Here is a 25655-nt window from a genome sequence, read left to right as displayed (position 1 = left end):
GTTCTGTAAAACTGGATGGGGTAACAAAGCACTGCTCCAAGGGCTGTTTTTAAATTGGGTTCACGTGGCCTTCTTCTGGGGTTAAGACTGCTAGTAGTAGGAGTAGGGAAAGGTGAGTGGGGGGCAAATTCTTTAAAGTAACTAGTCAGTCTGTTCACTAGCTTGGACTTCTTAGGAGGAAAATTAATTACACATAGTAATTGCTGCATAGCAATACCTGATGGCAGTTGTTATCTACGGTAGTTTGGTGTTACAGCTGGTGTCATTGTCCAGCGAGGGATGATGGTGAACATAGTTAAATACAAATGGATTATTTTTAGTTTGCATGAAATATTTTGTTTTGGTCTAATTTCAGTAGATTTAATGACAAGTGAATCCATGACAGTCAGTTTTATAATGTCAAATTCCCCTTCAAGAAACAAATTAAGTGTATTTTTTTAAATAGTAATAAATGCACCTGTTACAGAAATAAAACAACACAAAAAGGCAAATCGTAAGGCTTAAGTCTTTCCCACTCTACTAGCTACCTTAGCTTCACCCCTAACCGCAACACCCGTTACCGGTTTCTAGTATTTGCTTCCAGGATATTTTATCATCAACATTCAAGTATAGTTTTAAGGTTTTGGTTTGTTTGTTTTTACCTCAAAAAGTAACATTGATCTATGTCTCCATCTTGGAGATTATCCCATATCAGTACACGCGGCCTCTTTTTGTTTTCGCCATGGCTGCATACTGTCCTGTTATTTGGGCTATATCATCATTTAACTATTGGTCTACAATTTGGTTGTTTCCAGTCTCTCCCACCATTAGTGCCTCCATTATACACTGTCATTTTAGACAGATGGTATGCGTGTAAGAACATGCCTGGGTGTGGGATTGCTGGGCCATAGGGTCACGGTTTATATTCTCACCAGCAGTGAGTCACCAACACAGTGTGTTACCAAATTTTTTATATCTATCCATCTGCTAGTTGAAAATTAGTATCTGTCATTTTAATTAGTGTTTATGAAGGAGTTTGATCCTATTTTCCCCGTGTGAGGACATCCATCTTTTCTGTGAACTATCCTGTCTATTCATGTACTTTCCCCCTTTTGTATTAGCTGGTTGGTCTTAATGATTTGAAGAAAATTAGCATTTTGTACATGAACTGAGCGGCAAGGTTTTCGTTTCCATTTAAGTTCTCCGGTCTACCATGCACAGTTTCATTTTTCATCTTTAAGTCTGATTGCTCCGGAATACATGTTTGCTGAGGTGTGAGTTAGACATCAGTTTAGCCATTTACCCCAGATGGCTCCGCATTTGTTCCCTATGTGCTACTTTGTATCCTTACTGATTTGAATGCCAACATTATCATATACCTCATTCCCATATCTGTTGGCTCTTAGTAGAATTTTCAGTTGGCTCCATTCATGAGCCAGTACTGCACTATTTTAATTACTGAAGCTCTATGGATCCCACCCACCTACCTCCACAGTTGATTTTCTTTGTCAGGAAGTATGCTTTTTGCCCTGGCCCGCGTGACTCAGTGGTCAGAGTGTGGGCCCAAGCACCAGAGGGTCTCAGGTTCCATTCCCGTCAAGAGCACGTACCTTGGTTGCAGGTTCAATCCCTGGCCCTGGTTGGAGCATGTTTGGGAGGCAACCTATTGATGTGTCTCTCCCACATCAATGTTTCTACCTCTCTCTCTCTCTTCTCCACTTTCCCATCCACTCTTTCTAAAAATCAATGGAAAGGATATTTTCAGGTGAGGATTAACAACAACAACCAAAGTATGCTTTTTGTCCAGCATCATGTTACTTTTATATATTAATTTAGGGTTAATCAGTAGATATCCTTACAATTCTGCATATTCTTGCTAAAGACAGCCATGCTCACTGTTCCATTTATATAAGTCCTTTATCTCAGGAGTATTTGAAGATTTTCTTTAAATGAAGCATGTATTTTTGTTTCCTTCAGTTTATCCCTAGGAATTTTGTCCTTTTTGGTTACTGCTGCAGCAGAAGGTCTTGTTCTTCCGTTATACTTTCTAACTAGTTGATGCTTGCACCAACTTAAATAGGATCACTCCTTTTTTTTCACTTCTTCCTTCACAGGAAACGTAATTTGAACTTTGGAGCCACTGTAGCTGAGCTGGTGACTAAAATCGTTTGGAATTTTGTTTTTAATCTGGGTAGAAAGATCTGTCGTTCCATTAACAATTTGTTTTTTAAAATCAACACTAAGCCCAGCTGGAGCAGCTGGGTTGGTTGAGCATTGTCCCGTGAACTAAAAGGTCACTGGTTTGATTCCCAGTCCGGGCGCATGCGCAGGTTGTGGGCTCGATCCCCAGTACAGGGTGTTATAGGAGGAAGCTGATCAATGTTTCTCTCTCTCTCTCTCTCTTCCTTCCTCTCTCTCTAAAATCAATAAAAACATATTTTTTAAAAGCAACACTAAAATGAATTCAACTTAATAAAAGTTGTACTAATAAGGAAAGCAAAGGTTTTATTTTGCATAGATAGTAAGCTCTGTGATGTAGAAATCCTATTTTCTGATTAATGACCACTATTTTTTATGTTAGAGAGTTGTAGGACAACTAAATTTTTCTTTTTGTTTTTAAAAGACACTTTACCATAGGGCAGAAATTCAAGGTTGTCATGGACACTAGTTGTAACCGTACTATGGAAGTGCACAGTTAACAGAGACAGTTACTTGATATAATAGTGACTTGCCTTGAATTTTCTATAATAGTGCTTGGTGTGTGTGTGTTCTATTTCAACTGAGAGTGACATGTTGGTACCAGGCAGAGGTGTGCACTGATGAAGGCTGCATTGACGTTAGCTTCTCTGTGCTTTGATAATTCCGGATCTAAAGCAGTCTCATAAAGCCTTCTAAAACGGGGTGCCAGTACCCTGTTGCACAATGTGTACCTTTGTCCCTAAAGCTGCTCAGTAAATAACTCATTCCATCCTCAAATGTCTGGGTACTCTCTCTATAGTTTCTCCATTCTATTCTCCTCCCCTCTCTCTCAAGTGTTGGTGGTCACCCAGCCAGTGATGCATGGTCATGATTTATGGGGGGCCCTTCCCTGTGGGCCTCTCATAGTGGACCCATGCCAGAGGAAGTTGCGGCCTCAAACCATTGCCCAGCCTCCTTACCCTTGGGCTGTGAGCACTGAAGGGGGCTGTACAGTATAGAAAGTAGAGTGCTCCCCAGATGGTAGCCCTGAACGGAGCATGCATCTGCTCCAGGAGCAGAAACTCATAAACATGGGGCCTGTTTCAGAAACCCAGTGATCAGTGCTCAGGCCATTGTGACACATGCAGAAAACAGGGCAAGTGATAATATAACAATTTCATGTAGGAAAGTACAGATGTGTGGAATAAACTTGTGACTTTTCTGTGAGGTCTTAAGAGATTCTGGACTTGCCATCCATAAAAGAGAACACAAACCAGTCATCTTTTCATGCCTTACATCCTCTTCTCTGATTTACAGGAGTCATTTTTTAATATTGGCTTAAAGCACATAATTCCCCCAGACCAGTCTTAAAGAAATCTTGAGTGTGTGGACTATGTTTCTAGAATAATATTGTAATCCACATTTTGTTTACTTTGATTTCTTTGACCAGGAAATATGTGAAGAACTTTGGGTGAAGATTGCTTATTATGCCAAGTGTAATCCTTTTTCTTCCACAGGATGAATATTCCATCTTTCCCCAGACATACTCCATAGATATTAATGGTTATATTCTCGTGTATTCTGTGACATCCATCAAAAGGTAAGACTGAGCTCCTTCCTTGCTTGAGTTTATTTGCTATGCAGAGATAGCATTAATCCTTATAGAGGATTATGCTGGAATTGGTAGTAGTAACAATTAGACTTAGTTACTAAGCTAAATGTTTTTGGAACAAACAGGTTGTTAAAGGAAAAGCAATATCCTGATAGATGTTCTAGATAGATAGTGATTATCTGCTGGTTTAAATTGATTACTTTTTCTGTGTTTTCATCATGTAAATGTGGAACTCGGGCTGACTGCTGTGGCCCTCTAGCTAAGGAATGTTCTACAAATGTTTATTCAGAGATTATGTGGTTTATCAGCTCAGTGTTAGACTTTTCCCATTAAATGTCAGACCTGTTTCATTTTTAATGTTCTCAGTTGGGGTACTGAGTGTCAAATACATGTACATGTGAAATATTGGTAGGAAAAAGAAAGGAATTCTTTGTGTTGTTTATTTTATTAAAATGGTGAGTCTGACATTTTCTATGTTTCTCACTAAAACATTAAACATTTAAAACCTGAACACTAAATTGGATGTCTGTCCTAGCTGGTTTGGCTCAGTGGATAAAGCGTTGGCCTGCAGACTGAAGGGTCCCAGGTTCATTTCCAGTCAAGGGCACATGCCTGGGTTTTGGGCTCATTCCCCAGTGGGGGGCGTACAGGAGGCAGCCAATCAATGATTCTCTCTCATCATTGATGTTTCTATATCTCTCTCCCTCTCCTTTCCTCTCAAATCAATAAAAAATATATTTAAAAATTTTTAAATTGGATGTCTGACTTCATGTTTTTCCTTTTATAGTTTTGAGGTGATTAAAGTTATCCATGGCAAGTTGTTGGACATGGTGGGGAAAGTGCAGTAAGTAGGAACATTTTCTCTCTCGTTAGATACACTCTTTTCTAATAGCAACTTCTGGACAGACTGACGCGTTTCCTTTGCCTTTCTTTCTTATATTAACAGAATACCTATTATGTTGGTTGGGAATAAGAAAGACCTACATATGGAAAGGTATGTAGCTTCTAATAATTGCTGATTCATAGAATTGAGTCTGAGATATTTAGTCCTGGAAGTCACGGGTTTCGTTGTTCGCCAGCGAGGTGCGAGGTGCTGCTTGGCAGAAGCCAACTCACCTGCCTTGAAAAATGATTCCTGGATAAGGGGGAGAGCAAACACTGTAGAAAATTATCTTTCATTTCTTCTACCATTTTGTGTAAAGCAGACACTAAAAAGACAATGGGCGCATTCATTTATTCAACAAATTATTTTTTGAGGCAGGGTTAGGATTAGAGCAGGGGCCCCGCCCTCCGGATTCTGATTCTGGTGGCAGGAGACGCTGGCTGGGTGCCAGCAGCCTGTGCGCAGCATAGCCGTGGCCCTTTGGGGTTGCCCTGTCCTCGGGCACGTGCAGCTCCCTCTAAGATGTTGGGGTGTTGGGAAATGCCTTCTGTGAGCTGTGAGTACTCCCATAAGACAGTGTCTGTCTGTTCCCCGGCTCAGGTGGGAGTGATGCATGGTCATGATTTATGGGGGGCCCTTCCCTGTGGGCCTCTCATAGTGGACCCATGCCAGAGGAAGTTGCGGCCTCAAACCATTGCCCAGCCTCCTTACCCTTGGGCTGTGAGCACTGAAGGGGGCTGTACAGTGTAGAAAGTAGAGTGCTCCCCAGCTGGAGGCCCTGAACGGAGCATGCATCTGCTCCAGGAGCAGAAACTCATAAACATGGGGCCTGTTTCAGAAATCCAAGTAGATGTTTTATATAATAAAGTGCTAAGCTCTTTAATGAGAATTTTTTTGTTCTTTAGGGTGATCAGTTATGAAGAAGGGAAGGCGTTAGCAGAATCTTGGAATGCAGCTTTTTTGGAATCTTCTGCTAAAGAGAATCAAGTAGGTATTTTTTAAAACTCACTTCGCACTGCATCCAGTCAGACCAGGCCTATGCTCCTCTTAGCAGCTCAGCACTCCTGTTTAATCCTGACCCTCCCACCATTCCTCCCATCAGGCTTTGGGTTGCCTCAGGGAGACACCGTCTGTGTTTTATTTCAGCCAGTGTTCAACCTCGTGGGACCTGGAATATTTGTAGGATAAACAGAAATTGATAGTAAAGGAAATACTACCTTTGTGCGCATGCATTATCGTGTTTATTTTATACGAAAGGCTGCTGCAGAAGTAAGTTTAGACTCACCTGGGTGGGAAGAGGCGGCTGTGTGCATGACCAAGTGTAGCAGAGACTCAGGTCTGCTTGGGGAGAGACAGACTGTTCTGGATGAGTCTGTGTGCACCTAACTAAGTTCCTCACGTCCAAGACATTTTTGGTTAGTTGGGGAGATTGGATTATGTTTTGGTTATATTAGGAAAATGGTGTTTTTTTAGGTGCGGTGATGGTATTGGGCTTATGACAAGAATATTTCTGTTCTTGAGAAATGCAAACCAAAGTATTTAGGGGCCAAGTTTCATAATGTCAGCAACTTACTTTCAAATGGGATGGAAGGATGGACAGAGAAAAAGAACAAATACATACAGCAAAGATGTTAACATTTGCTGAATCCGGGCAGTGAGGCTAGGTGGTTATTGTGCAGTTGTTTCTGTTGTTCTGTGTAATTGAAAGTTTGTGAGGTGGGGAGTGAAGTTGAATGGTTGGCCTCAAGCTATGTTCAATTCTGTTTGCTGACTTCCCTGTGCTTGCTTCTCTTCGGTGACAGTCTGAGGGACTTAAAGCAGTTGTTCTGTTTGACGTTAGTTAAGGAGGCATCAGCAGCAGTGTGGACTATCATGTAGGTGTGTGGCCACTGCTCAGTGTATGTTGCTGTTCTGTGTGTGTCTGGCAGTTGCTATTCCTTCTAGCAACCTTAGGAGTGTAAACGCCTCATGGAGCCTACCTCCATGTGTGAAGAGGGATTGCTGAGTGGGGAGCATTGGCTCAGGTTAATTTATGGTTTTGAGAGTAACTTGAATGGTTAGCTTAGGGAGTGTTATTAGGTCTCAGGGTGCAGGCCTTTTCTCCGGTTTATGTTGTACTTTACTGTAGCTGAAGGGTTTAACCCTTTGCACTCGCTTTTTTCTCGATTCCTTTATTCTAATGCTAACCGTGTCGAGTCACACTCGACATCCGAGTGCAAAAGGTTAATGTGGTTCTAAATAGGTTTGCCCATTAATCTTTCAGTTCCTTGAAAAGGTGGCTTACTGCTTTCGAAGACCCAGATAAAAGGTGAATGTGCTGCCGACATAGGCAGACGAGCGCCGAGGTCAGGTGTTCCCACAGCTCAGTGTCTGGGGCTGCTCTCGAACCATCATCGTCAGGCCTGAAGTGAAGCCTTTAAAGCAAAAAGACTGTCACACCCACGTTCGGTGCATGCAGTGGAGACATGCAGGTCCTAAGCAGATCCCTCACTGGCATTCTAGATGGTTCTCACTCTGTCATGTCGTGGGACACTTCTGCTCACGTCATCTTTGCAAGTGCGGGAGATGATGAGGGAGCCCTAAGCCTAGTGAGTGTCTCCAAGTCAGGTGGGGAGAAACCAAATAACTCTCACCCCTGACATAGAGCTGGCAGTGATTCCAATCCCCACACATACTGGAATGCTTACTACCATTTGTCTGTGTCATGGGGAGAGAGAAATCTGTCTAGTGTGCACTCACTCGCACACGCACACCCAAGTGGTCACGTGACCAGAGACCAATTCCTGTGAACTGCTCAAAATTTTTATTGATAGACTAGAGGCCCAGTGCATGATTGAATCATGCACGCGTAGGGTCCCCTACACGCTTTCGCTTTTCGCGGTGGAGCTGGGTGCCTGTCCGGTGGTGCCGGAGCAGACAGGCACTGAGCTCCCCCACTTTCGATGGTCCGTGGCCGCTGATGGGGGCTGCCGCGGACACCTGGCTACCCTGCCGTTGAGAGGCGCAGCTGGGTGTCCCCAGCAGGCCCCCTCAGCGGCTGCGGATCTGGCCATTGAGAGGCACAGGGGCGGGAGTCCCGCCCCCTGCGCCTCTCAACAGCAGGGTAGCCCCCCCTCAGTGGCAGCGGATCCTTGCCTCTCAATGGCCAGATAGGCCACCCCGAGTCCCGCTCCCCAGCCTCCCGCCGCCCAATCATGGGCGTAGCGGAGTGATGGTAATTTACATGTTACTCTATTATTAAATAGGATTTTCAAGTAATTTGTATTACTTGCCAAAAATCGAATATTTTCAGATAAACTCTCCTCAGAATAGTTCAATTTCATTGATAACATCATGGTAGTGTAAGTTGCCAAGTCTGTGAGAATACTGCATTTTAACTGCTAATGGAGTCTGGGACGTTTGCAGTTTGGTTTATTTACCGTGGAGGCCTTCGGCTATAGTTCAGCAATTTGATGAAGGAGAATATTTTCTGACAATCAGATCACATGGATTACTAAGTTGTAAGGTTTATCTAGAAAGCCCAGTCCCAGGCACATTATTTTCTTGGTAAGAGTTTGGTAAGTGTAATTCCAAACATTTTTCTGTGCATTATTTTCAGAATAAAATAAAGAACTTGTTTGTATAACCATGGGACGTGAGGGGATTAGTAATGGAGGAAGAGGGAAGGGTTGCTGAACCAGTGGCTCAGTTAGACAGGAGGGCTGGGCCTGTGGCTGGCTTTGGCTTGACCAGGAATCCTGCTTCGTACCAGTTGGAGAGCAAGGACCAGAGTAGAGGAGCCCAGATTCAGGGCCATGGTCAATTCCGTGGATAGGGTACATGGCGGCCTCTGAATGTCGATTGTTTTCCTGGTGAAATATAAAACAGGGTGACCACGGAATGGGGGAGGCTTTAGGAATTCAGGTGAAAGGGAAGACACGAAACCTTCATCTGAGGGAATGACTGGACGAGGGAAGTGAGCTGGGCTGCTGGGTGGCATTGAGCGTCCACTGCATTCAGGGTCCTGGATGTGACAGCTGTCGCAGCGTGTTCCCAGGCTGCATTGGGGGTGTGGTGCAGGCATCGCGCGGGCTATTGGCAAAGAAGGGAGTTCATGTCCATGACCACGATGGTGGACCTTGGAATCTGCTGGCCCCAGGAGGAAAGTGAACGAGAACGTGGTTAAGGGACAGGGAGAAGGTGGTCAGATCGGGGAGGCAGGTCCCTGTGGGACCAAGGATTGCTGAGTTGAGCCTATTGCAAGTGGAAAGGAAGGTGAGGTGGTGGGAGACTTAACATTGGGTGGCTGCTGTGGTGACAAGATCTAGGATTGGCCCAAGGCTTTTGAGAACAGGGGTGTTCTTCCATCATCACAGTGAGCACACTGAAAGGACGGGGGCTGGCGGTCCTGACCGCTGTCCAGCACAAGGGAGGGTTTCCTGTCCAAAGTGGCCGTGCTGCTGGGAGGGGCTGGGGCTCTGGGAGGCCAGGGAACTGGGTCTGCAGACGGTGAAGGAAGGGGAAGTGGCTCAAAGGTGAAAAGTACCCTCTCATGGCAGAAGAGTCAACACAGGTTTCAGGGAGTGGGAGGAAAACGGGTTCGGGGGAAGGGCAGTAAGAAGAGAGGGAGCATGGCCCTGGGAAGAGTGTCTGAGGGAAAGGCAGCCCCAGGGAGGGTGGCTGGGCTGGTGCTGGACCTGGAAATCCAGAGGCATGCGGGGGGGGGGGGGGGGGGGGGGCAGGTGAGAGGGCTGGAGCGGACAGCTCCCTGGGGTGACCCATGAAAGCAGGGTCAGAAGCAAGAGAGATTAGTTCTGGTCTCAAGTGCGGTGGGGAGGAAGGAAGACCAGTCTCCGGGTCCTGGGGTGACCTTGGCCTCCGCGCCTGTGCCTGCAGCTGGGGGGCGGATGGCGGGCCTTCTCCAGTCCTGGCAGCCGCAGTACGAGTGTTTCTCAGGCTTCCGCTGTAAAGCTTCCGCTGTAAAGTCACGTTTTATTCCTTTTCCAGACTGCTGTTGATGTCTTCAGAAGGATAATTTTGGAGGCAGAAAAAATTGATGGGGCCGCTTCACAAGGAAAGTCTTCCTGCTCGGTGATGTAATTTGGCTGCGGGACCCAAGGCCCCTGGGACCCGTCCTGCCTGGAGACGCAAACTGCCCGTCATCCTCGAAGATAAACTCTGCTTCGTTTTCCTTCTGTTAACCTGGAAGATTTATTTGGGTCAGAGCTTTTCCCACCTGCCCCCCTTTCAGATTATGTTGAACTCTGACTATCCTTCTGAGTTCACTTCCACTTTCAAATTTTAAGCAATCATATTTTCAATTTATATATTGTATTTCTTAATAATGTTATGACCAAGAATTTTATCGGCATTAATTTTTAAGTGTAGTTTGATGTTTAAAATAATGTAATCATCAAAGATGCATATTGTTACACTACTATTAACTAGGCTTCCATATATCAGTGTTTATTTCATTGTGTTAAATGTATACTTGTAAATAAAATAGCTGCAAACCTTAATCCCTCGCGCTACTTAGTGTGGCTTTTAAAGAAGAAAACCTTGTCCAGTGAGGGCTTCTTCCCGGCCCCCGGGAAGGCTCAGGTTGGATCCCAGGAACTGGTGGAGGACGTGGCCACAGGCGGAAGCCAGCGGGGCCCTCGATCACCGGCGGGGCCCACTGGATGGCAGTGACGGTGGGGGTAGACTGCCAGGATTGGGGAGGGAACTCTGTTCACTAAAGCTGAGTGGCCTTGGGGGTCTGTGAGGGAGTCACTCCCAATAATGGGTGTTCTCTCTCCACCCTCAGAGGCCCCCCCCCCCGTCCCATCCTTCACTGGAGGGCTCCCTGCAGGGGGTGCTGTGTACTTGGCAAAGCCTTCTCACCCTCCTGCTCATCTCAGCTGCATGAAGGAAAGAGATGTTAGAGACACGGTCCCTCCTTTTCTTAAAAAAATAATATTTCAGAGAGAGAAATGTCAATGATGAAAGACAATCATTGATTGGCTGCCTCCTGCATGCCCCCGACTGGGCATCAAGCCTGCAACCCAGGCACGTGCCCTTGACCGGAATCGAACCTGAGACCCTTCGGTATGCAATCCAACGCTCTATCCACTGAGCCAAACTGGCTAGGGCTATTGTCCCTCCTATGCTTAGCTTGATGTCCATGGCAGACAGGATCTGATTTACTTTAAGTCATTTTTATTTTTCAGTTACGGTTGATACACATTATTATGTTAATTCAGGTGTCCACCCAGGGACTAACCATTGCATAACCTACTAAGTGATCACTCCGCCCGGTAACTCTTCACCCCTCTGACCCACACACGTTTATTAGAATACTATTGGCTCTAGTCCCGATGTTGTACTTCACGTCCCATCAGACAGCATCTGACTTAGAGCATAGATTTGCCTAAAGCCATCCCAAACCTCCAGTAGTTTAAAGGATGGGGACTATTGCCCAGTAAGTGGTGTGGGGGGGCGGGCTTCGTGAACCTACTCTAGGCCCAGCCCACACACCTGCCCGCTCTGCAGGCGCAGCTGGAGGAGAGCGAGATCTGATGTGGCAGCTCCTGCTCTCTGGAAGCCGGTTCAAGTCCAGCCATGTTTTAAATGCTGCCCCATCCCAGTTAAATTTCACAGGGCCATTGCTATCATTAGGAAATGTTACCACTAATAAAATGTATTTTTGCTTTGTGACTTAATTTTTTAATGAAAAATTTTTAGAATATGCCATTATTTTGGATCGTTTAAGTATTTGTCTCGTCATTCCAGGATGAAATTTGAGCTTTAGGAGACCTCCACCAAATACTTTTTAAATAAAATAAATTTTGACAATATAGTATCATGACTTGTTAACAGGGCTTGTTCTTAGGCCTGATGTTAAGACTCAGTGCTCAGTGTATGGACCACATTAACTCCGGGCCGGGTCCCCGTCGGCCTTCTCGGAAGCTGTCTCGGGCGTGCACTTCGGTGGCATATGCACCTGGAAACAGTTCACTGCGCAGGGCGGACCTACAGGGCTGGTCTCCTGCTGGGTGGCAGCGTGATGCCCTGTATGTGTACCGTTCACATGTTTTCTGAGCACCTACCATGTGCTGGACACTGTTCTAAGTGCCATAAACACAACAGAAATCTGAACCCTTGTAGAGCTTGCATCTGACCTCAAACCTGGGGACACGGGAGCAGGTTCTTCCCTGACCCTGCTCAACTACGCCAACTGTTGGGTCCGAGCCCCTCTACTAGGGACTGGACCTCCTCGACAGAGAAGACATGAGAAGTCGTAGGTATATGAGACAGTCTTTATTGTAGCCAAGTAGCCATTAGACAACATAGTTCTTCAAAGGAGTCTCCCACAGGAGCCATACCAAGCAGCCGCTGTACACAGCAAGCCCTACATAGAAGCAGCCTCCAGCATACGAGCTATACAAACAGCCTGACCAAGCAGCCGGGCACCGGCTGGCCAGTAATACATCTTCCCCATGACGCAGCCCTGTACTGGCAGGTCAGTGGCACCTTACACACAAGCATAAACGAGCTCAAACAAAAGAGGCGTTACGCCAGACAGTTTGGGCTACAGAGAGGCACGCCTGCGCAGTCTAGATTGTTGTGCCCTTGCTTTTGCACCTGCGTATAGCAACAGCCTTGAACACCCTGATTAGGATTCCCACACTCAGATTGGCCTTGAGCATCCGTCGTGCTCTGGACAAGGCCCCCACACTTAAATTGGCCTTGAGCATCTGGCGTACTCTGACCAGCGTTCCCACAGGATACCGCAGGGTAGGTCCAGTCCCGCTCCCCAGAGCAGCGGGCCCGTCACCAGACCTGGTGGTGGACTGAGCTTGTTACGGTTCCGAGTGGCCTGTGGCTCAGGACTTTCTGTGAATGGGGCGCTCATTCCCCCCAGTGGTGGGGGTGGGGGAGGTAGAACCTGTCATACGCTAGGGTTCTGTTCACTCACGTCCCCTGTGGAGAAGGTGCCACCCTATCTACATGGGGGGACACTGCCTTGGCCACGGTCATAATTGGCCAAGGTCAACCAAATGGGTTCTGTGTCCGCTAAGCTAACCTATTATCTGAGCTGAAGGAATTCTTGCAACGGCCTGGTTTGACTTAAATGTTGTTATTCTGTATTTCATCACTTCTGAGACTCTTTTTACATCTTAACAGTTTTGAAATCAAAATGAGTCTAAAATCAGTGACAAAGCATTGTGTCATAAAAGGTAATGCAGTCTTAAGATTTATGCAAGTATTTTAAGTGCAAATATTAAACTAGACATTTAAAACTACGTCGCAAATCATAATAAATGCAAATTATACAAATTTAAATTAATGTGAGATTTTGCTAAAACTGAATTATCTGTCCACTCTTTTTTATTTTTTTAAATATATTTTATTGATTTTTACAGAGAGGAAGGGAGAGGGACAGAGAGTTAGAAACATCGATGAGAGAGAAACATCGATCAGCTGCCTCCTGCACATGCCCTACTGGGGATGTGCCCGCAACCAAGGTACATGCCCTTGACCGGAATCGAACCCGGGACCCTTCAGTCTGCAGGCGGACGCTCTATCCACTGACCCAAACCAGTTAGGGCTATCTGTGAACCTGCACGTCCCCTGGCATGTCACCAAGGGCACTCTCGCCTGAATTGCTCATCACCCCCTTGTCACCAAATCCAATAGGTGCTTTCTGGTCTCTTCCTTGACCTTAGCATTGCAGACAGATGACAACTCCTTTTCTTTGGAAGTCTGTTTCCCCGACATCACGGCCCCCATCCTCCCAGCTCACTGTGTGTTTCCTCTAAACGGACCCCTTTCCTACCCACCCCCTTCCTTGATTTTATCCAGTCACATAGCTTTCACTACCTTGTTACCTGAAGGCCAAAATTTGTATCTCCTACCCTGACCTCTGTGGATTCCAGACTTACCTTGTCTTAATGCCTCAGAGGCGTCTCAAATCCTATCTAATAAAAGGGTAATATGCAAATTAACTGTCACTCCATCGCAAAGATGGCGGCACCCAGTCCTCTCAACCCCGCTGGAGTCCCCCAGTCCGGGGGGGGGGGGCGGGCAGCCGCTGAGAGCGGGCAGCGTGAGTGGCCTGGTGGAATGCTTGCTTCGTCGCCACAGCAACAAGGCAAGCGTTCCACGCCTGGCCACGGAGGGAGGGCCTCCCGGCCAGGCCGGGCACAGATGGGAGGAGCAGCCCTGCAGGGCACCTGGCAGGACTCACAGCCCTTGGCGGGTCAAGGACGGGATGAATCATGGAGCCCCCAGTGCAGCCGCCAGTGCTGCCAGACGATCACCTTGCCAGTGCGTTCGGAGAGTGGGGTCTACGCTAAAGAGGCTGGAGGTCCAGGTGACGCAGTTCAGAAACCAGGCACGCAGGGGAAAGCCCGTAATGCCCGCTGCCTCATGGTCGCCTTTTGGGGAGGACCCTACCTTTCATGGCCGCCTGGCTTCTCTTCCCACCTGGGAGGGTCACATGCTCACCTGCCAGGAGTGGGAGCTCTTGGGAGCACCCAGCGTATAGAGGGCTTCTCACTCCTACTTTTCCCTGCTGCTGGGTGCCCACGGGAGAGGCCAGCCTCTCGGGCGGCTCTGCCTGCCCACACTGAGTGATTAACAAGACATCAGCCCGGGGCCTGCACAGCCCGTGGCTATGGCCCCCTGTGAACAACCAGCATGCCTGACATACTGGCAGAGGATGCTGGGAGGTCAGGGGTCAAAAGGACCCACACGAAATAGCTGCGGTGAAGGAGCCAGCCTCCTGTCAGCAGGTGGCATGACAGAGGCGGGATGTGCCCTGGAGACGTACTGCGAAGGGCTTGGGAAGTTACAGTCTAGAGCCAGTCTCCTGCCAGTCATTGCTCCTGAGGTGTAGCTGCCAACTCCCTTGATTTTGTGTGTCCTTTACCCTCGGCACACTCATGCATGCACATCTGTGAGATATATAGATAGATAGATGACACACACATCCTACCTTTTCCCACATACGCAGCTCCGACACCTGCAGGGAATGACCAGGTATTATTCCATAGGTTCCAGGTAGGTGGCATTTCCTACTGAATGGAGTTGGGGGTGGAATTTATGATATAACTAAACCAATTGCATGCGATGACAGTGGATGTTCTGTCTGGCGGCCTGGCAGTCTTGGCAGCGGCATTGGCCAGGCGTGGAACGCTTGTGTCGTCACCCCAGTGACGAGGCAAGCGTTCCACACCCAGCCGCGGAGGGCCTCTGGCCAGGGAGGGCAGTTCGGGGCGACGAGGCGGCCAGGGAGGGCAGTTGGGGGCCATGAGGCCATCAGGGGAGGGCATTTGGGGGCGATCAGGTCAGCGGGAAGGGGGGCAGTTGGGGGCGAGCAGGCTGGCAGGCAGAGTCGTTAGGGGCAATTGGGCAGGCAGGCAGGTGAGCGGTTAGGAGCCAGCGGTCCTGGATTGCGAGAGGGATGTCGGACTTCTGGTTTAGGCCCGATCCCATAGGGACATCCCCCAGCAGTCGGGCATCCCCTGAGGGGTTCCAGATTGGAGAGGGTGCAGGCCAGGCTGAGGGACACTCCCCTGCCCAGCCCTCGGTGCATGAATTTCATGCACCGGGCCACTAGTTTATTACGAAATTGAATTCTTGATTTTCCTCGAAAACCCAGGCCTCCCCTAGACCTTGTCTTGGGAAAACAACATTGTCCACCAGTTACTAAAGCCAGGGATTTGGGGCCATTCTCTACCTCTTTCTTATACACCTCCAGTCCACCCAGTCCAGTAAAGGCTAAGGCCCTGCCTTCCGGACCGAGCTTACATCTGCCCACTTCCTCCATCTCCACTGCACGCTGGTCTGTCATAGCACACACCCTCCAAAGTACTTACAAGTCAAGTTGTTTAAAACACAGTCTTGTGTTACTCCCTGGCTTAGTCCTTTAATCATGTCCCAAGCCGAGCTGCCTATCCTCGAGGCCCAGCCTGAGCTACGTGCTGCTTGACTCAACCTCACCTGCCAGCGAGGCCAGACTCCCGTCACCCTGGGCCCAGGTGCTTCCCAGGAAAAAGCTCTCCCCCCTGACACCTCCGTGCTGCCACCCCTCTGCCCAGGCTGCCCCTTCCCAAGGCTTCTCGTCCTCCGGGGCTCCACAGGGGCTCCGCTCCGTGCACTGTCAGAGCCCCGAGGTTTATCATACAGCACAGCACGTGTCACCACGTGTCAGTTTTGGTCCTTGTGTTGTGTGTACTGAGTATTACTGGACTAGATGTGACTACAGCAGAGACGGTGACCTACCGACACCTTTGGTTCCCCAGCTCCTAGCACAGGGCCTGTGAATAGTGTAGAGATTTTCCAGAATACCATTTTCATTTCCTTGTAGTTTCATATCCTATATAATAAAGAGGTGATATGCAAATTGACCCTCACACCCTCACAAGATGACTGCCTACCACCAGGCCGGCAGGGGGGTTAGTGAGGGACGACCAAACAACTGAACAAGCAGGCTGCATGGGGCGATCAGGCCGGTGGGGAGCCAGTGAGGGGGTCATGAAGCCGGCAGGGGAGCAACCAGGCCAGGAGGGGGGAGCAGTTAGGGGCGACCAGGCTGGCAGAGGGGGGCAGTTGGGGGCAACCAGGCTGGCAGGGGGGGCAGTTGGGGGCGACCAGGCTGGCAGAGGGGAGCAGTTAGGGGCGACCAGGCTGGCAGAGGGGGGCAGTTGGGGGCAACCAGGCTGGCAGAGGAGGGCAGTTGGGGGCAATTAGGCTGGCAGGAGGGGGCACCAGGCCTCTAGTATATATATATTTTTTTCTATTTTCTTCGTGGTTGCCCTAGGAATTACAATTAACAATGCAGTTTGGGTAAATACCATCCCCTGTATGTAGTCCCATCCCCTCCACCTCGTTTGTACTATTGTCGTACAAATTACATTTTTATATATTGCATACCCATCAACAGACCTGCTATTGCTTTATGAAGTCTCCTTTTAAATCAAATAGGAGAAGAAATGTCACTAAAAAATACATGTATCCTGTCTTTTATAGAAATCACCTGTTACATTTACTGGTGCTCTTTCCTTCACGTGGATTAGAGTTAGTCAAACTTTGTTTCTCGAACGTCTTCCATCTCGAACAATTTGGTTCTTGACCAAGTTGTTCACAGAAATAATGTCTCAGTTGTCCACCAAAACTTCAGTTTTCAAACTGACAACCCTTTCATGCTGAAACCTCAGCAAGACAAAAAGCATCTCTCAGGCAACAAGCAAAGGAGAGAATGCTTTTGCTGCTGGCAAAATAGATGAACACAATTTTAAAGCATAAAGAGACCTTCGAGAGCTGATGTTGCTAAGGGTGTGAAAGTGCTCACAAAGAACAAGCACAGGCTATTGAATAGGCAAAAAACAAACAAACAAACAAACAAACACCTGTTGATGGAGAAATGAAAAGCAGTTAGCTGGTGACAGCATTTCAGAGGTAGTGATATGTGAAAAATTCCTTTAAGGCCGGTAGAAAGTGGTTCCATAAGTTTAAGAAAAGAAGTGTTTATTTATAAATTAAACAGGACATTAGACATGTGCTGTATATATGAAAGGTTAAAGCAGGGAATCACTTGGGGGTCTGGAACGGATTCACTTTACATCCTTTCTAATGGGAAAAATGAGTCGGTTTTCGAATAGATCACTTCTCAAACAGCCTTCTGGAACGAATTAAGTTTGAGAAACGAGGTTCCGCTGTAGTGCCTAGCGTTCTTTGGTTCAGCCTGAAGTATTCCCTTTAGCGTTTCTGTGGGCCAAGTGTGCCAGTGGTGACTTCGCTTCCCCTTCGTTTTCCAGTTGTGTTGGATGTCGAGTTCTTGGTGGAGGGTTTTCCAGCCCACCTTGCCCAACCCACCTTTTGACCCACCTTGTTCAGGTCTTTCATGAGCAGGTACATGAGAGGTAGGAGTGTGTTGCTTTTCAGGGCCCACCTTGGGAATATCATTTTCCAGCTTTTTCTTGTTTAGAAAAAAAAAAGCTTTTTTTCTTAGCTTGTTGTTGCTCCCCTCCCCCCATCCTATCTAATAAAAGAGTAATATGCAAATTAACCATCACTCCGCTACACCCACAAGCCACGCCCACACACCACACACACACACACACATGCCAATCAGGAGCAAGTATGCAAATTAACCCAACCAAGATGGCTGCAGCCACAGAGTGAGCAGGAAGGAGGCGTGGGTTTCCCCGGTAATGGAGGAAGCCAAGCTTTCCACACACCCTGGCCGGCCCAGGCCTCCACTTAAGGCTACAAAGTTTCAATTATAGAAGATAAATAAATCCCAACAAAAACGGCAGCAGCCATGGAGCTGGAGAGAGCAGGAGGCTAGGGTTGCCCCCGGAGATGGAGGAAGCCAAGCTTCTGCAGCCCTGCCCTGCTTTGGCCTCCGCTTAAGTCTACAAAGTTTCAATTATAGAAAATACATAAATCCCAACAGAAATGGCTGCCGCCATGAAGCGAGCAGAAGGCTTGGCTCAGCTCCAGGCTACAAAGTTTCAATTGTAGAAGATAAATAAATCCCAGATACCAGGGCCTCTGCTTGGGTCGCCAGGGGGGCGTGGCTGGCCTGCAAACCACCACAGGCCCCTCGCCCAGGCTGCCCCACTCCCCAAGGGAACCCCCACCCTGATCCGGGACACCCTTCAGGGCAAACCAGCTGGCCCCCACCCGTGCACCAGGCCTCTATCCTATCTAATAAAAGAGTAATATGCAGATTGACCATCACTCCAACACACAAGATGGCTGCCCCCATGTGGTCAAAGATCCTGCCCCCATGTGGACACAAGATGGCCACCACAAGATGGCCAGCAGGGGAGGGCAGTTGGGAGGGACCAGGCCTATAAGGGAGGGCAGTTAGGGGCGATCAAATCTGCAGGGGAGGGCAGTTAGGGGTGACCAGGCCTGCAGGGGAGGACAGTAAGGGGCAAACAGGCTGGCAGGGAAGCAGTTAGGCATCAATCAGGCTGGCAGGGGAGTGGTTAGGGGGTGATCAGGCTGGCAGGCAGAAGCAGTTAGGGGCAATCAGGAAGGCAGGCAGGCAAGCAGTTGGGAGCCAGCAGTCCTGGATTGTGAGAGGGATATCTGACTGCCCGTTTAGGCCCGATCCCACCGCCGGGCCTCTAGTATCAAATAAATTGCTGCTAATTGTTTTTGACAAATACCTTCAGGGAAAAGGCAAGTCAATTAAAGACAAACCTTGCAGGTAGGGTTTTCCAGGGAACTGCCAGGCACTTCAGGGTTTTGGTTTTTCTATATATTTTTTTTAATTGATTTCAGAGAGGAAGAGAGAGAGAGAGAGCAGAACATCAATGATGACAGAGAATCATCAATCAGCTGCCTCTTGCATGCCCCCTACTGGGGATCGAGCCTGCAACCTGGGCGTGTGCCCTGACCAGGAATCAAACTATGACCGTCTGGTTCATAGGTCGATGCTCAACCACTGATGTCAGGTCCAGCCTGACGATTGAACCGGGCTGAGGTAGGGAGGTGGGAATTGAGAAATAAAAGAATAAGAGAAATAAAAGCAAGAGAAACAACAGCGGGGTCAGGAGGTCCAGAACTCTCGAGAAGCTCTGGCAACTTTTATTAGTAATACAGTGCTTTTTATACATAAGACACTAAGCAGGGAATCACAAGGAAAACATTCTTTGTTTCTCTAAAATCACTACTGGAGGGATAAGTTGAAGGACAGGTTTCTTGTTATAATAAATCTCACTAGTTGGATACATATTTCTTGGTAAGCCATGAAAGTAGCTCTTATCCTACTGATAGCAGTCATATAAACAAACCCTGGGAAAGCTCTGTAGGCAGGGGCTGCTCTCGTTATACTGATTAGTTGCCATCCAAACAGGCCTGGGAAATCTGTGTGGGTAGGGTGCCAGCCTTGCTAGCCCCTACAGGTGCAAGGACCGTGTCATCTTACAGCCCGTTCCCCACAGATCCCCCTTCTCTGTCTTTTAAGAGAAGTTCATGTAGTCCTATTTGTAGGGACCGGATGCTGGATCCAATGGTTCGGAAGCAGACTGGAATTAAACAGAGAATAACGAGAGCAAGGATAACAATAATCAACAGAGACCAGATAAATGACTGCAATCCATGAAAAGACATAAGGCTTAGGATTCTATCAAAAATATTCTGTGCCACTTCACTAGGAGGCAACAGAGCAGAACTTGTATTATTAATAGCTTGAATCTCTATGTAATCTACTGATATCTGTTTTTTAGGCTACTAATAATAAAAGTAAAATTTAAATATCAATAACAAAGCTCTAATATTAAAACAATGCCAATGCAAAATTAAATTATATACATGTTATCATTTTTAAAACTTGAATGTTAAGAGCAAAACTATGGCTATTAAATAATAATAAAACAATAAGAAAGAAATCAAAACTATGGACATATTAATATTTTTAGCTACTAAATGAAAGAAAGTCTCTTTTGCTGCTGGTGTTCCTGGTGTATATTTACTTAGAGTCTTTTGTTTGCCTGCGTAAAACTTTGCAGAAGACTGGCAGCTAATAGATGCTAGCATGAGCAGGAACATGGTTGAAGAAGTAGCTTCAACTTCTTGCTTTTCCATAATTTGCTGCACTTCAGTTGTTAACTTCTTCAGATGACTCTATGTTGGCACTTCAGTTGCTTGCGTAGCTTTCAGTTTTTTCTTCTTCCTCTGCTTTGCTGTTATTAGGGTAGCACTTAGTCCTTTCGAGTGAAGGGACACAGGAGCTTGTCTGAGTCCATTTCGGTGACACACGTAACTCTCTGGCACCCGAATTGGCTGCATTGCTCCTTCTGGAAAGATATAAAACACAACCTCTTCCCCTTTTTTGTTTTTTAGTAAATTATTATAAGAGTATGAATGGTTCTTTCTACAATTGAGTGACATTCTTCTGCTATTTATGATTAGGTTTAAGTCCTTGGGGATTTACTCCTAAAGTTGGTAGAGGAAGGTGGATAATATACTGAGAACATTGCTTCTAATAAAATATGGAAATTGTCGTTCTCAAATAATATTTTAAAGACTGAAAATTGAATGAAAAATTCCTTTGAATTAGTGTGCCCTATAGTAGCTGTTTTAATAATTTTTGCTATACTTACTATATAAGTACTATTACTATATGTTGATGGGCTTCATAGTAAAATCTGTTAAGGTATAAATAAGAGCTTGTATTTCTACTGAAATATAAGGGGTTTGAAGGACCTTTGTTTTCTGCTCTGTGTTTTCTGCTGTAGTTTGAAGGTTGAGCCTATAGGCGACTAGCTAGCTATATTATAAGTACTTTTATAGTAAGGCTGACTACTAATTTACTTTTAAATTTAATATTTTAATAACAATCTTAGTTTACCCTGTAAATATTAATGGAAAGGATTATTTGTATCCCTGAGAAAGCCCTGAGCATTCCTGGTGTTAGGCTGGATTTAGATATAGGGCAGCTGCTGTTAGCCATGTCTCTGTTATCTGGGTGCCAATCTGAGCTAGGCCAAGTCTCTGTCTGTTACCTGGGTCCAGATCTGGGCTGGGCGTGGGAAGTGGGAAGCAGCCATGGGGCAGGAGACCTCCCTCAGAAGGGGCTAGAGTTCAGGCCCCTGTAATGTTGGGGGGGTGAGGTTCTGTGCCCCACCTCTGTTGACCCCCAAGTTCTCTCCTGATGGCCCCTCTGCGACTGTGCCTGTCTTAGGTTGTTCCTCCCTTGAGGAATCTTACCCGTCATTGACTAACCAGCCATCCTCCGGGGCCAAGCAGGGTGATGTGAGGTTTAGTTCTGTCTCCTTGTTAGCCTATGCCCCTGTGGCCTCCACGCCTAGCACCTGCCTTGGGATCCCCTCGTCTGCTGGCAGGGCCCCGGCATTGATCACATATCTTGGGGAACCCAGGTTTCTTCTCTAGAGAGGGCCGAGCTCACGCCATTGGGAAAGAGACAGATCTATGGTACCAGCCACTATGAGGCTTCAACCTCAGTATGAATAGAGAGCTCAGGCAACAGCTGCGGGCAATTATATTGTGAGAAGAGGGTCCCTCTTGGTAAAAAGAGCAAGAAGGGCCAATATAGAATGCTCAGGTGCCTTCCCAGAGGGCCCTCCACATAGTGGAAGGGATTAAATCCTTTTATGTCCTTTTAAATTGCTGCCAAACATTCAAAAAATTAGTCTGTAAATTTGTTTGGGATAAATGTATAATATGCTGTTGTAAAATATTAAAAAATTATAATGACATTGTAGAATAATATTATGCAAGGACATACTTTGTTCTAGGTATGGTAATTTAATTTTAAACTGGCCGTTAATTTCTTTTTGTATAGACAAGGCCTTAGTAACTTTCTTAGAATATTTAATTAAATTGCTTACAAAGACATTGGCTTTTCTTTAAGCTGAAACCCTTGATTACAATTTAATAAGCTAATATATTTAAGTAATTAAAGTAGGTATCTTTATTTAAAATAAAGTAAATTATATCTGATTTTATAAACTGTAAATGTTGCCCCGCCTCTAGCTTAATGTAGGCGGCTATATGAAGTTAGGTAGTAAATGGTGGCTTTTATTCTGTTTCTAGATTTTATTTGTATTTAATTATTTAAACACTAGTTTCTTATGAAACTTAATTTATATGAGATCTTGATTATATTTTAAAAGGCTAATTTATAAAGTCTGATACTTTATTGGTCTGATCTAAAAGTATGGCTATATTTAAGAAATATATTGTTTTTGCCCTTCTTACAGGTGAAAACCTTTATAATATTTAATATATATGTATAAGTAAAATATATTAATTTATATTTGATAAAGCTTTCTATGTGACTTCAAGTATCAATTGGCTTAATTAAATAAAAAAAATTTATTTTAAGAGAGAACAGACTTTTGAACATATCGGGGCCCTATGAGATGCTCAAAAGTCACTCTCAGTCTTGAAATAACTTGGAAAGATTAAACACATATATGTATATATTTATATATATGCTTTAAAAATTATATACCTAAATTATCTTAAAGAATATCAATTATGAACATAGTGGTGCATATATCCTTTCTGATTGGTGTTTCTAGTTTCTTCGGATATATTCCCAGGAGTGGGATTACTGGGTCAAATGGGAGATCCATTTTCAGTTTTTTGAGGAAACTCCATACTGTTCTCCACAGTGGCTGCACCAGTCTGCATTCCCACCAGCAGTGCACGAGGGTTCCTTTTTCTCCGCATCCTCGCCAACACTTGTTGTTTGTTGATTTGTTGATGATAGCCATTCTGACAGGTGTGAGATGGTACCTCATTGTTGTTTTGATTTGCATCTCTCGGATAATAAGTGACTTTGAACATGTTTTCATGTGTCTCTTGGCCTTCCTTCTGTCTTCTTTTGAAAATATTCTGTTTAGGTCTGTTGCCCATTTTTTTATTGGATCATTTATCTTCCTCTTATTGAGTTGCATAAGCTGCCTGTAGATGTTGGAGATTAAACCTTTATCAGTGATAGCATTTGCAAATATGTTTTCCCATGCAGTGGGCTTTCTTGTTGTTTTGTTGATGTTCATAGCAGCACAATTTACAATAGCTAAGATTTGGAAACAGCCTAGGTGCCCATCAGCAGATGACTGGATCGGAAAACTGTGGTACATCTACACAATGGAATACTATGCTGCCATAAAAAAGAAGGAATTCTCATCATTTGCAGCAACCTGGATGGAATTGGAGAACATTATGCTAAGTGAAATAAGCCAGTCAATGAAAGAAAAATACCACATGATCTCACTCATTTAGGGATAGTAAAGAACATTATAAAATGGTGAACAAAAAGATAGATACAGAGACAGTAAAGCATCAAACAGACTTTCAAGGTACAGGGGGAAAGTTTGGGAAAGGTGGGGGAGTTATGAAATCAAACGAAGGACTTGTATGCATGCATATAAGCATAAACAATGGACGCAAAACTCTGGGGGGGGAGGGCATGTGTGGGTGTGGGGTGGGGGGGGTAATAGTAAGATATGTACACATATAATACCTCAATAAAAATATAAAAAAAAAAAAAAAAAGAATTAAAACACAATATAAAAAAAAAAAAAAAAAGAATATCAATTATATTTAAACTGGATTATAGAATTAATCCTCTTTTTAAAATCAGACCAATAACTAATATATTTTAAATTCTTAATTATTAGAGAAACATAGCATTTTATTTTCTCAAAAATATATTTTTATATATTAGGTAATATAATTACTATATTTATAATTTCTCCTAATTTAATCTGTACTTTGAACTTTTAGAGCTTGTAAATCAAATATTTTTAGTAGTTCTTAGATTGACACTTTTATATTTCTAAGAGAAATACAAGACATAATCAATTAATGGCTTTAATTCTGTCCTCTAGATTTTTCTTAAGAGGTAAATTTAAATTTTACTGTTTATTTGCTAGTAACTCTGCTGGGGGAAGGGCATCTACCCCTTTCTCTATTAACAAAGGGTGTAAGTTATCTGGGCTACTTAGATCTTTATAATTAATATATTATTTATATTTTAATAATTTCTGAGATTCAAATCCAATTCTAATTATTTTAAAGCATTTATTTTGAATAGATTCTATGACAGAGATAAATTTACTTATATTCTTGAAGGCTTTAAAAGTCAACCTTTTAACACACTTTATTAGTATTTTAAAAAACAGCTCTTTATTATGGAAATGCGAATCTTGTTGCTGGAATTAGCTTGAATTTCTTTTAAGAAGACTTTTTCACCATTTCTCTTAGGAAAAATAACCAGTTCTGGGTTTTTAATTTTCTATAGCTTTTGCAGAGAGATTCTAGCTGAAGACAATCTAAATGTCTGAAATCAGACTATGCTCGCATTCTGTCTTACAGCTAAGTTCTCTCCCCACCAGCACAGAAATTCCAGACACATTTCTAAATTTTTAAGGTTTTTTCATGGCGAGAAAGGAAACTTTAAATTTGTATACTGGGAGAGTGGGCATCCATATTGGATCGTCACGTGTCTCTTCCTTCCCCCATATCCTGCTTACTTCAGGAGAAATATTAGTAAAGGATCTGGCCAAATTTCTGTTTATGCTTAAAAGAAAGACAGATCTCAAATTTTTTCTTTCTTTTATGCTTTCTAAAGTAATAACTTATACCTAATTTAGCCAAGATTCGCATTTCCCTGTAAGTTCTTTTATAATTCTTAAATGTAACTTTAAGTAATCTTATTGTAAGTAATCTTATTGCGGGAGAGCAGATAGCCCTGCCCTCTCCTGCCACTCCTGGTGTAATCCTTTTATAGTTAAACTGCTTCTACCTAGTAAAAGGCCAAACGTCCCTTCAGGAGTAGGTCTATATACCCCTGTAGGGATGGCTTGTGGTCCCAATTCTGGAGTTAATACATATCGCTTTATGGGTCCAAGGTCCAACCCGGCACTTCAGGGGGTTGCTCGGAATAACTCCTGTATTCGTTTTGCTCCTGGGGCAGGCTGGATGCTGCGCAGCCAGCTGGCCTTGAGGCGGCACAGGGGCAGGAGGGTAAACAGATAGTGCCTCTATTATTTGCTGGGGCTGAGCTGGCCCCTTTTGGGAGTTTCCCGACTGCTGCTGAGGCAAGGGATTTCCCTGGATATCTGTCTTAGATTTACACTCATTTGCCCAATGTTTTCCTCTTTTACATTTAGGGCACAGTCCAGGTTGTTTGAAACCTCTGCTATTTCCTTTATTAACCCCTTTATTAGAGGGACACTGTTTTGCCATGTGTCCTGTTCCTCCACAAGTGAAACACTTGTATGTCTGACCTCTCCCTGTGCTGAACTGTTGCTGAAGAATTCCTTCTATGGTGGTTCCCTTTAATGCGGCTGCAATAGCGACTCCTTGTATATATGAGGGACTAATATCTGCACAAATGCGGATATAATCTGAGAGATCCCCTTTTCTTTGATAGGGCCGTAATGCAGCTTGACAGGCAGCGTTAGCATTTTCATACGCCAACTGCTTGACTATTAACATGCCAGCCTCTCCATCCACCACTACTCGGCCAACAGCCTGTAACAGCCG

General features: G+C 45.2%; 1 protein-coding gene and 2 non-coding genes across 3 annotated transcripts in view; all 3 read left to right on the top strand.

The window, feature by feature from the left end:
• The window catches only part of RHEB (Ras homolog, mTORC1 binding), a 42597-nt gene extending 32447 nt beyond the window's left edge, over nucleotides 1-10150 (top strand). The window contains exons 4-8 of the mRNA XM_054725941.1: nucleotides 3675-3757; nucleotides 4557-4613; nucleotides 4716-4763; nucleotides 5558-5639; nucleotides 9639-10150. Of these exons, the coding sequence (XP_054581916.1) occupies nucleotides 3675-3757; nucleotides 4557-4613; nucleotides 4716-4763; nucleotides 5558-5639; nucleotides 9639-9731 (363 nt within the window). The 3' untranslated portion in view covers nucleotides 9732-10150. The remainder of the gene's footprint in view (nucleotides 1-3674; nucleotides 3758-4556; nucleotides 4614-4715; nucleotides 4764-5557; nucleotides 5640-9638) is intronic.
• Nucleotides 3038-3173, top strand: LOC114228792 (small nucleolar RNA SNORA42/SNORA80 family). Its single transcript, XR_003614908.1, has one exon. It is a non-coding gene; the product is annotated as a small nucleolar RNA SNORA42/SNORA80 family (small nucleolar RNA).
• LOC114228793 (small nucleolar RNA SNORA42/SNORA80 family) lies at nucleotides 5264-5399 on the top strand. Its single transcript, XR_003614909.2, has one exon. It is a non-coding gene; the product is annotated as a small nucleolar RNA SNORA42/SNORA80 family (small nucleolar RNA).
• Nucleotides 10151-25655: the final 15505 nt, after the last annotated feature.

The sequence above is a fragment of the Eptesicus fuscus genome, chromosome 14 (assembly GCF_027574615.1).
Source record: "Eptesicus fuscus isolate TK198812 chromosome 14, DD_ASM_mEF_20220401, whole genome shotgun sequence".
Taxonomy (NCBI): domain Eukaryota; kingdom Metazoa; phylum Chordata; class Mammalia; order Chiroptera; family Vespertilionidae; genus Eptesicus; species Eptesicus fuscus.
The sequence above is the reverse complement of the archived record's forward strand: the minus strand, read 5'-3'. Positions and strand labels throughout refer to the sequence as shown.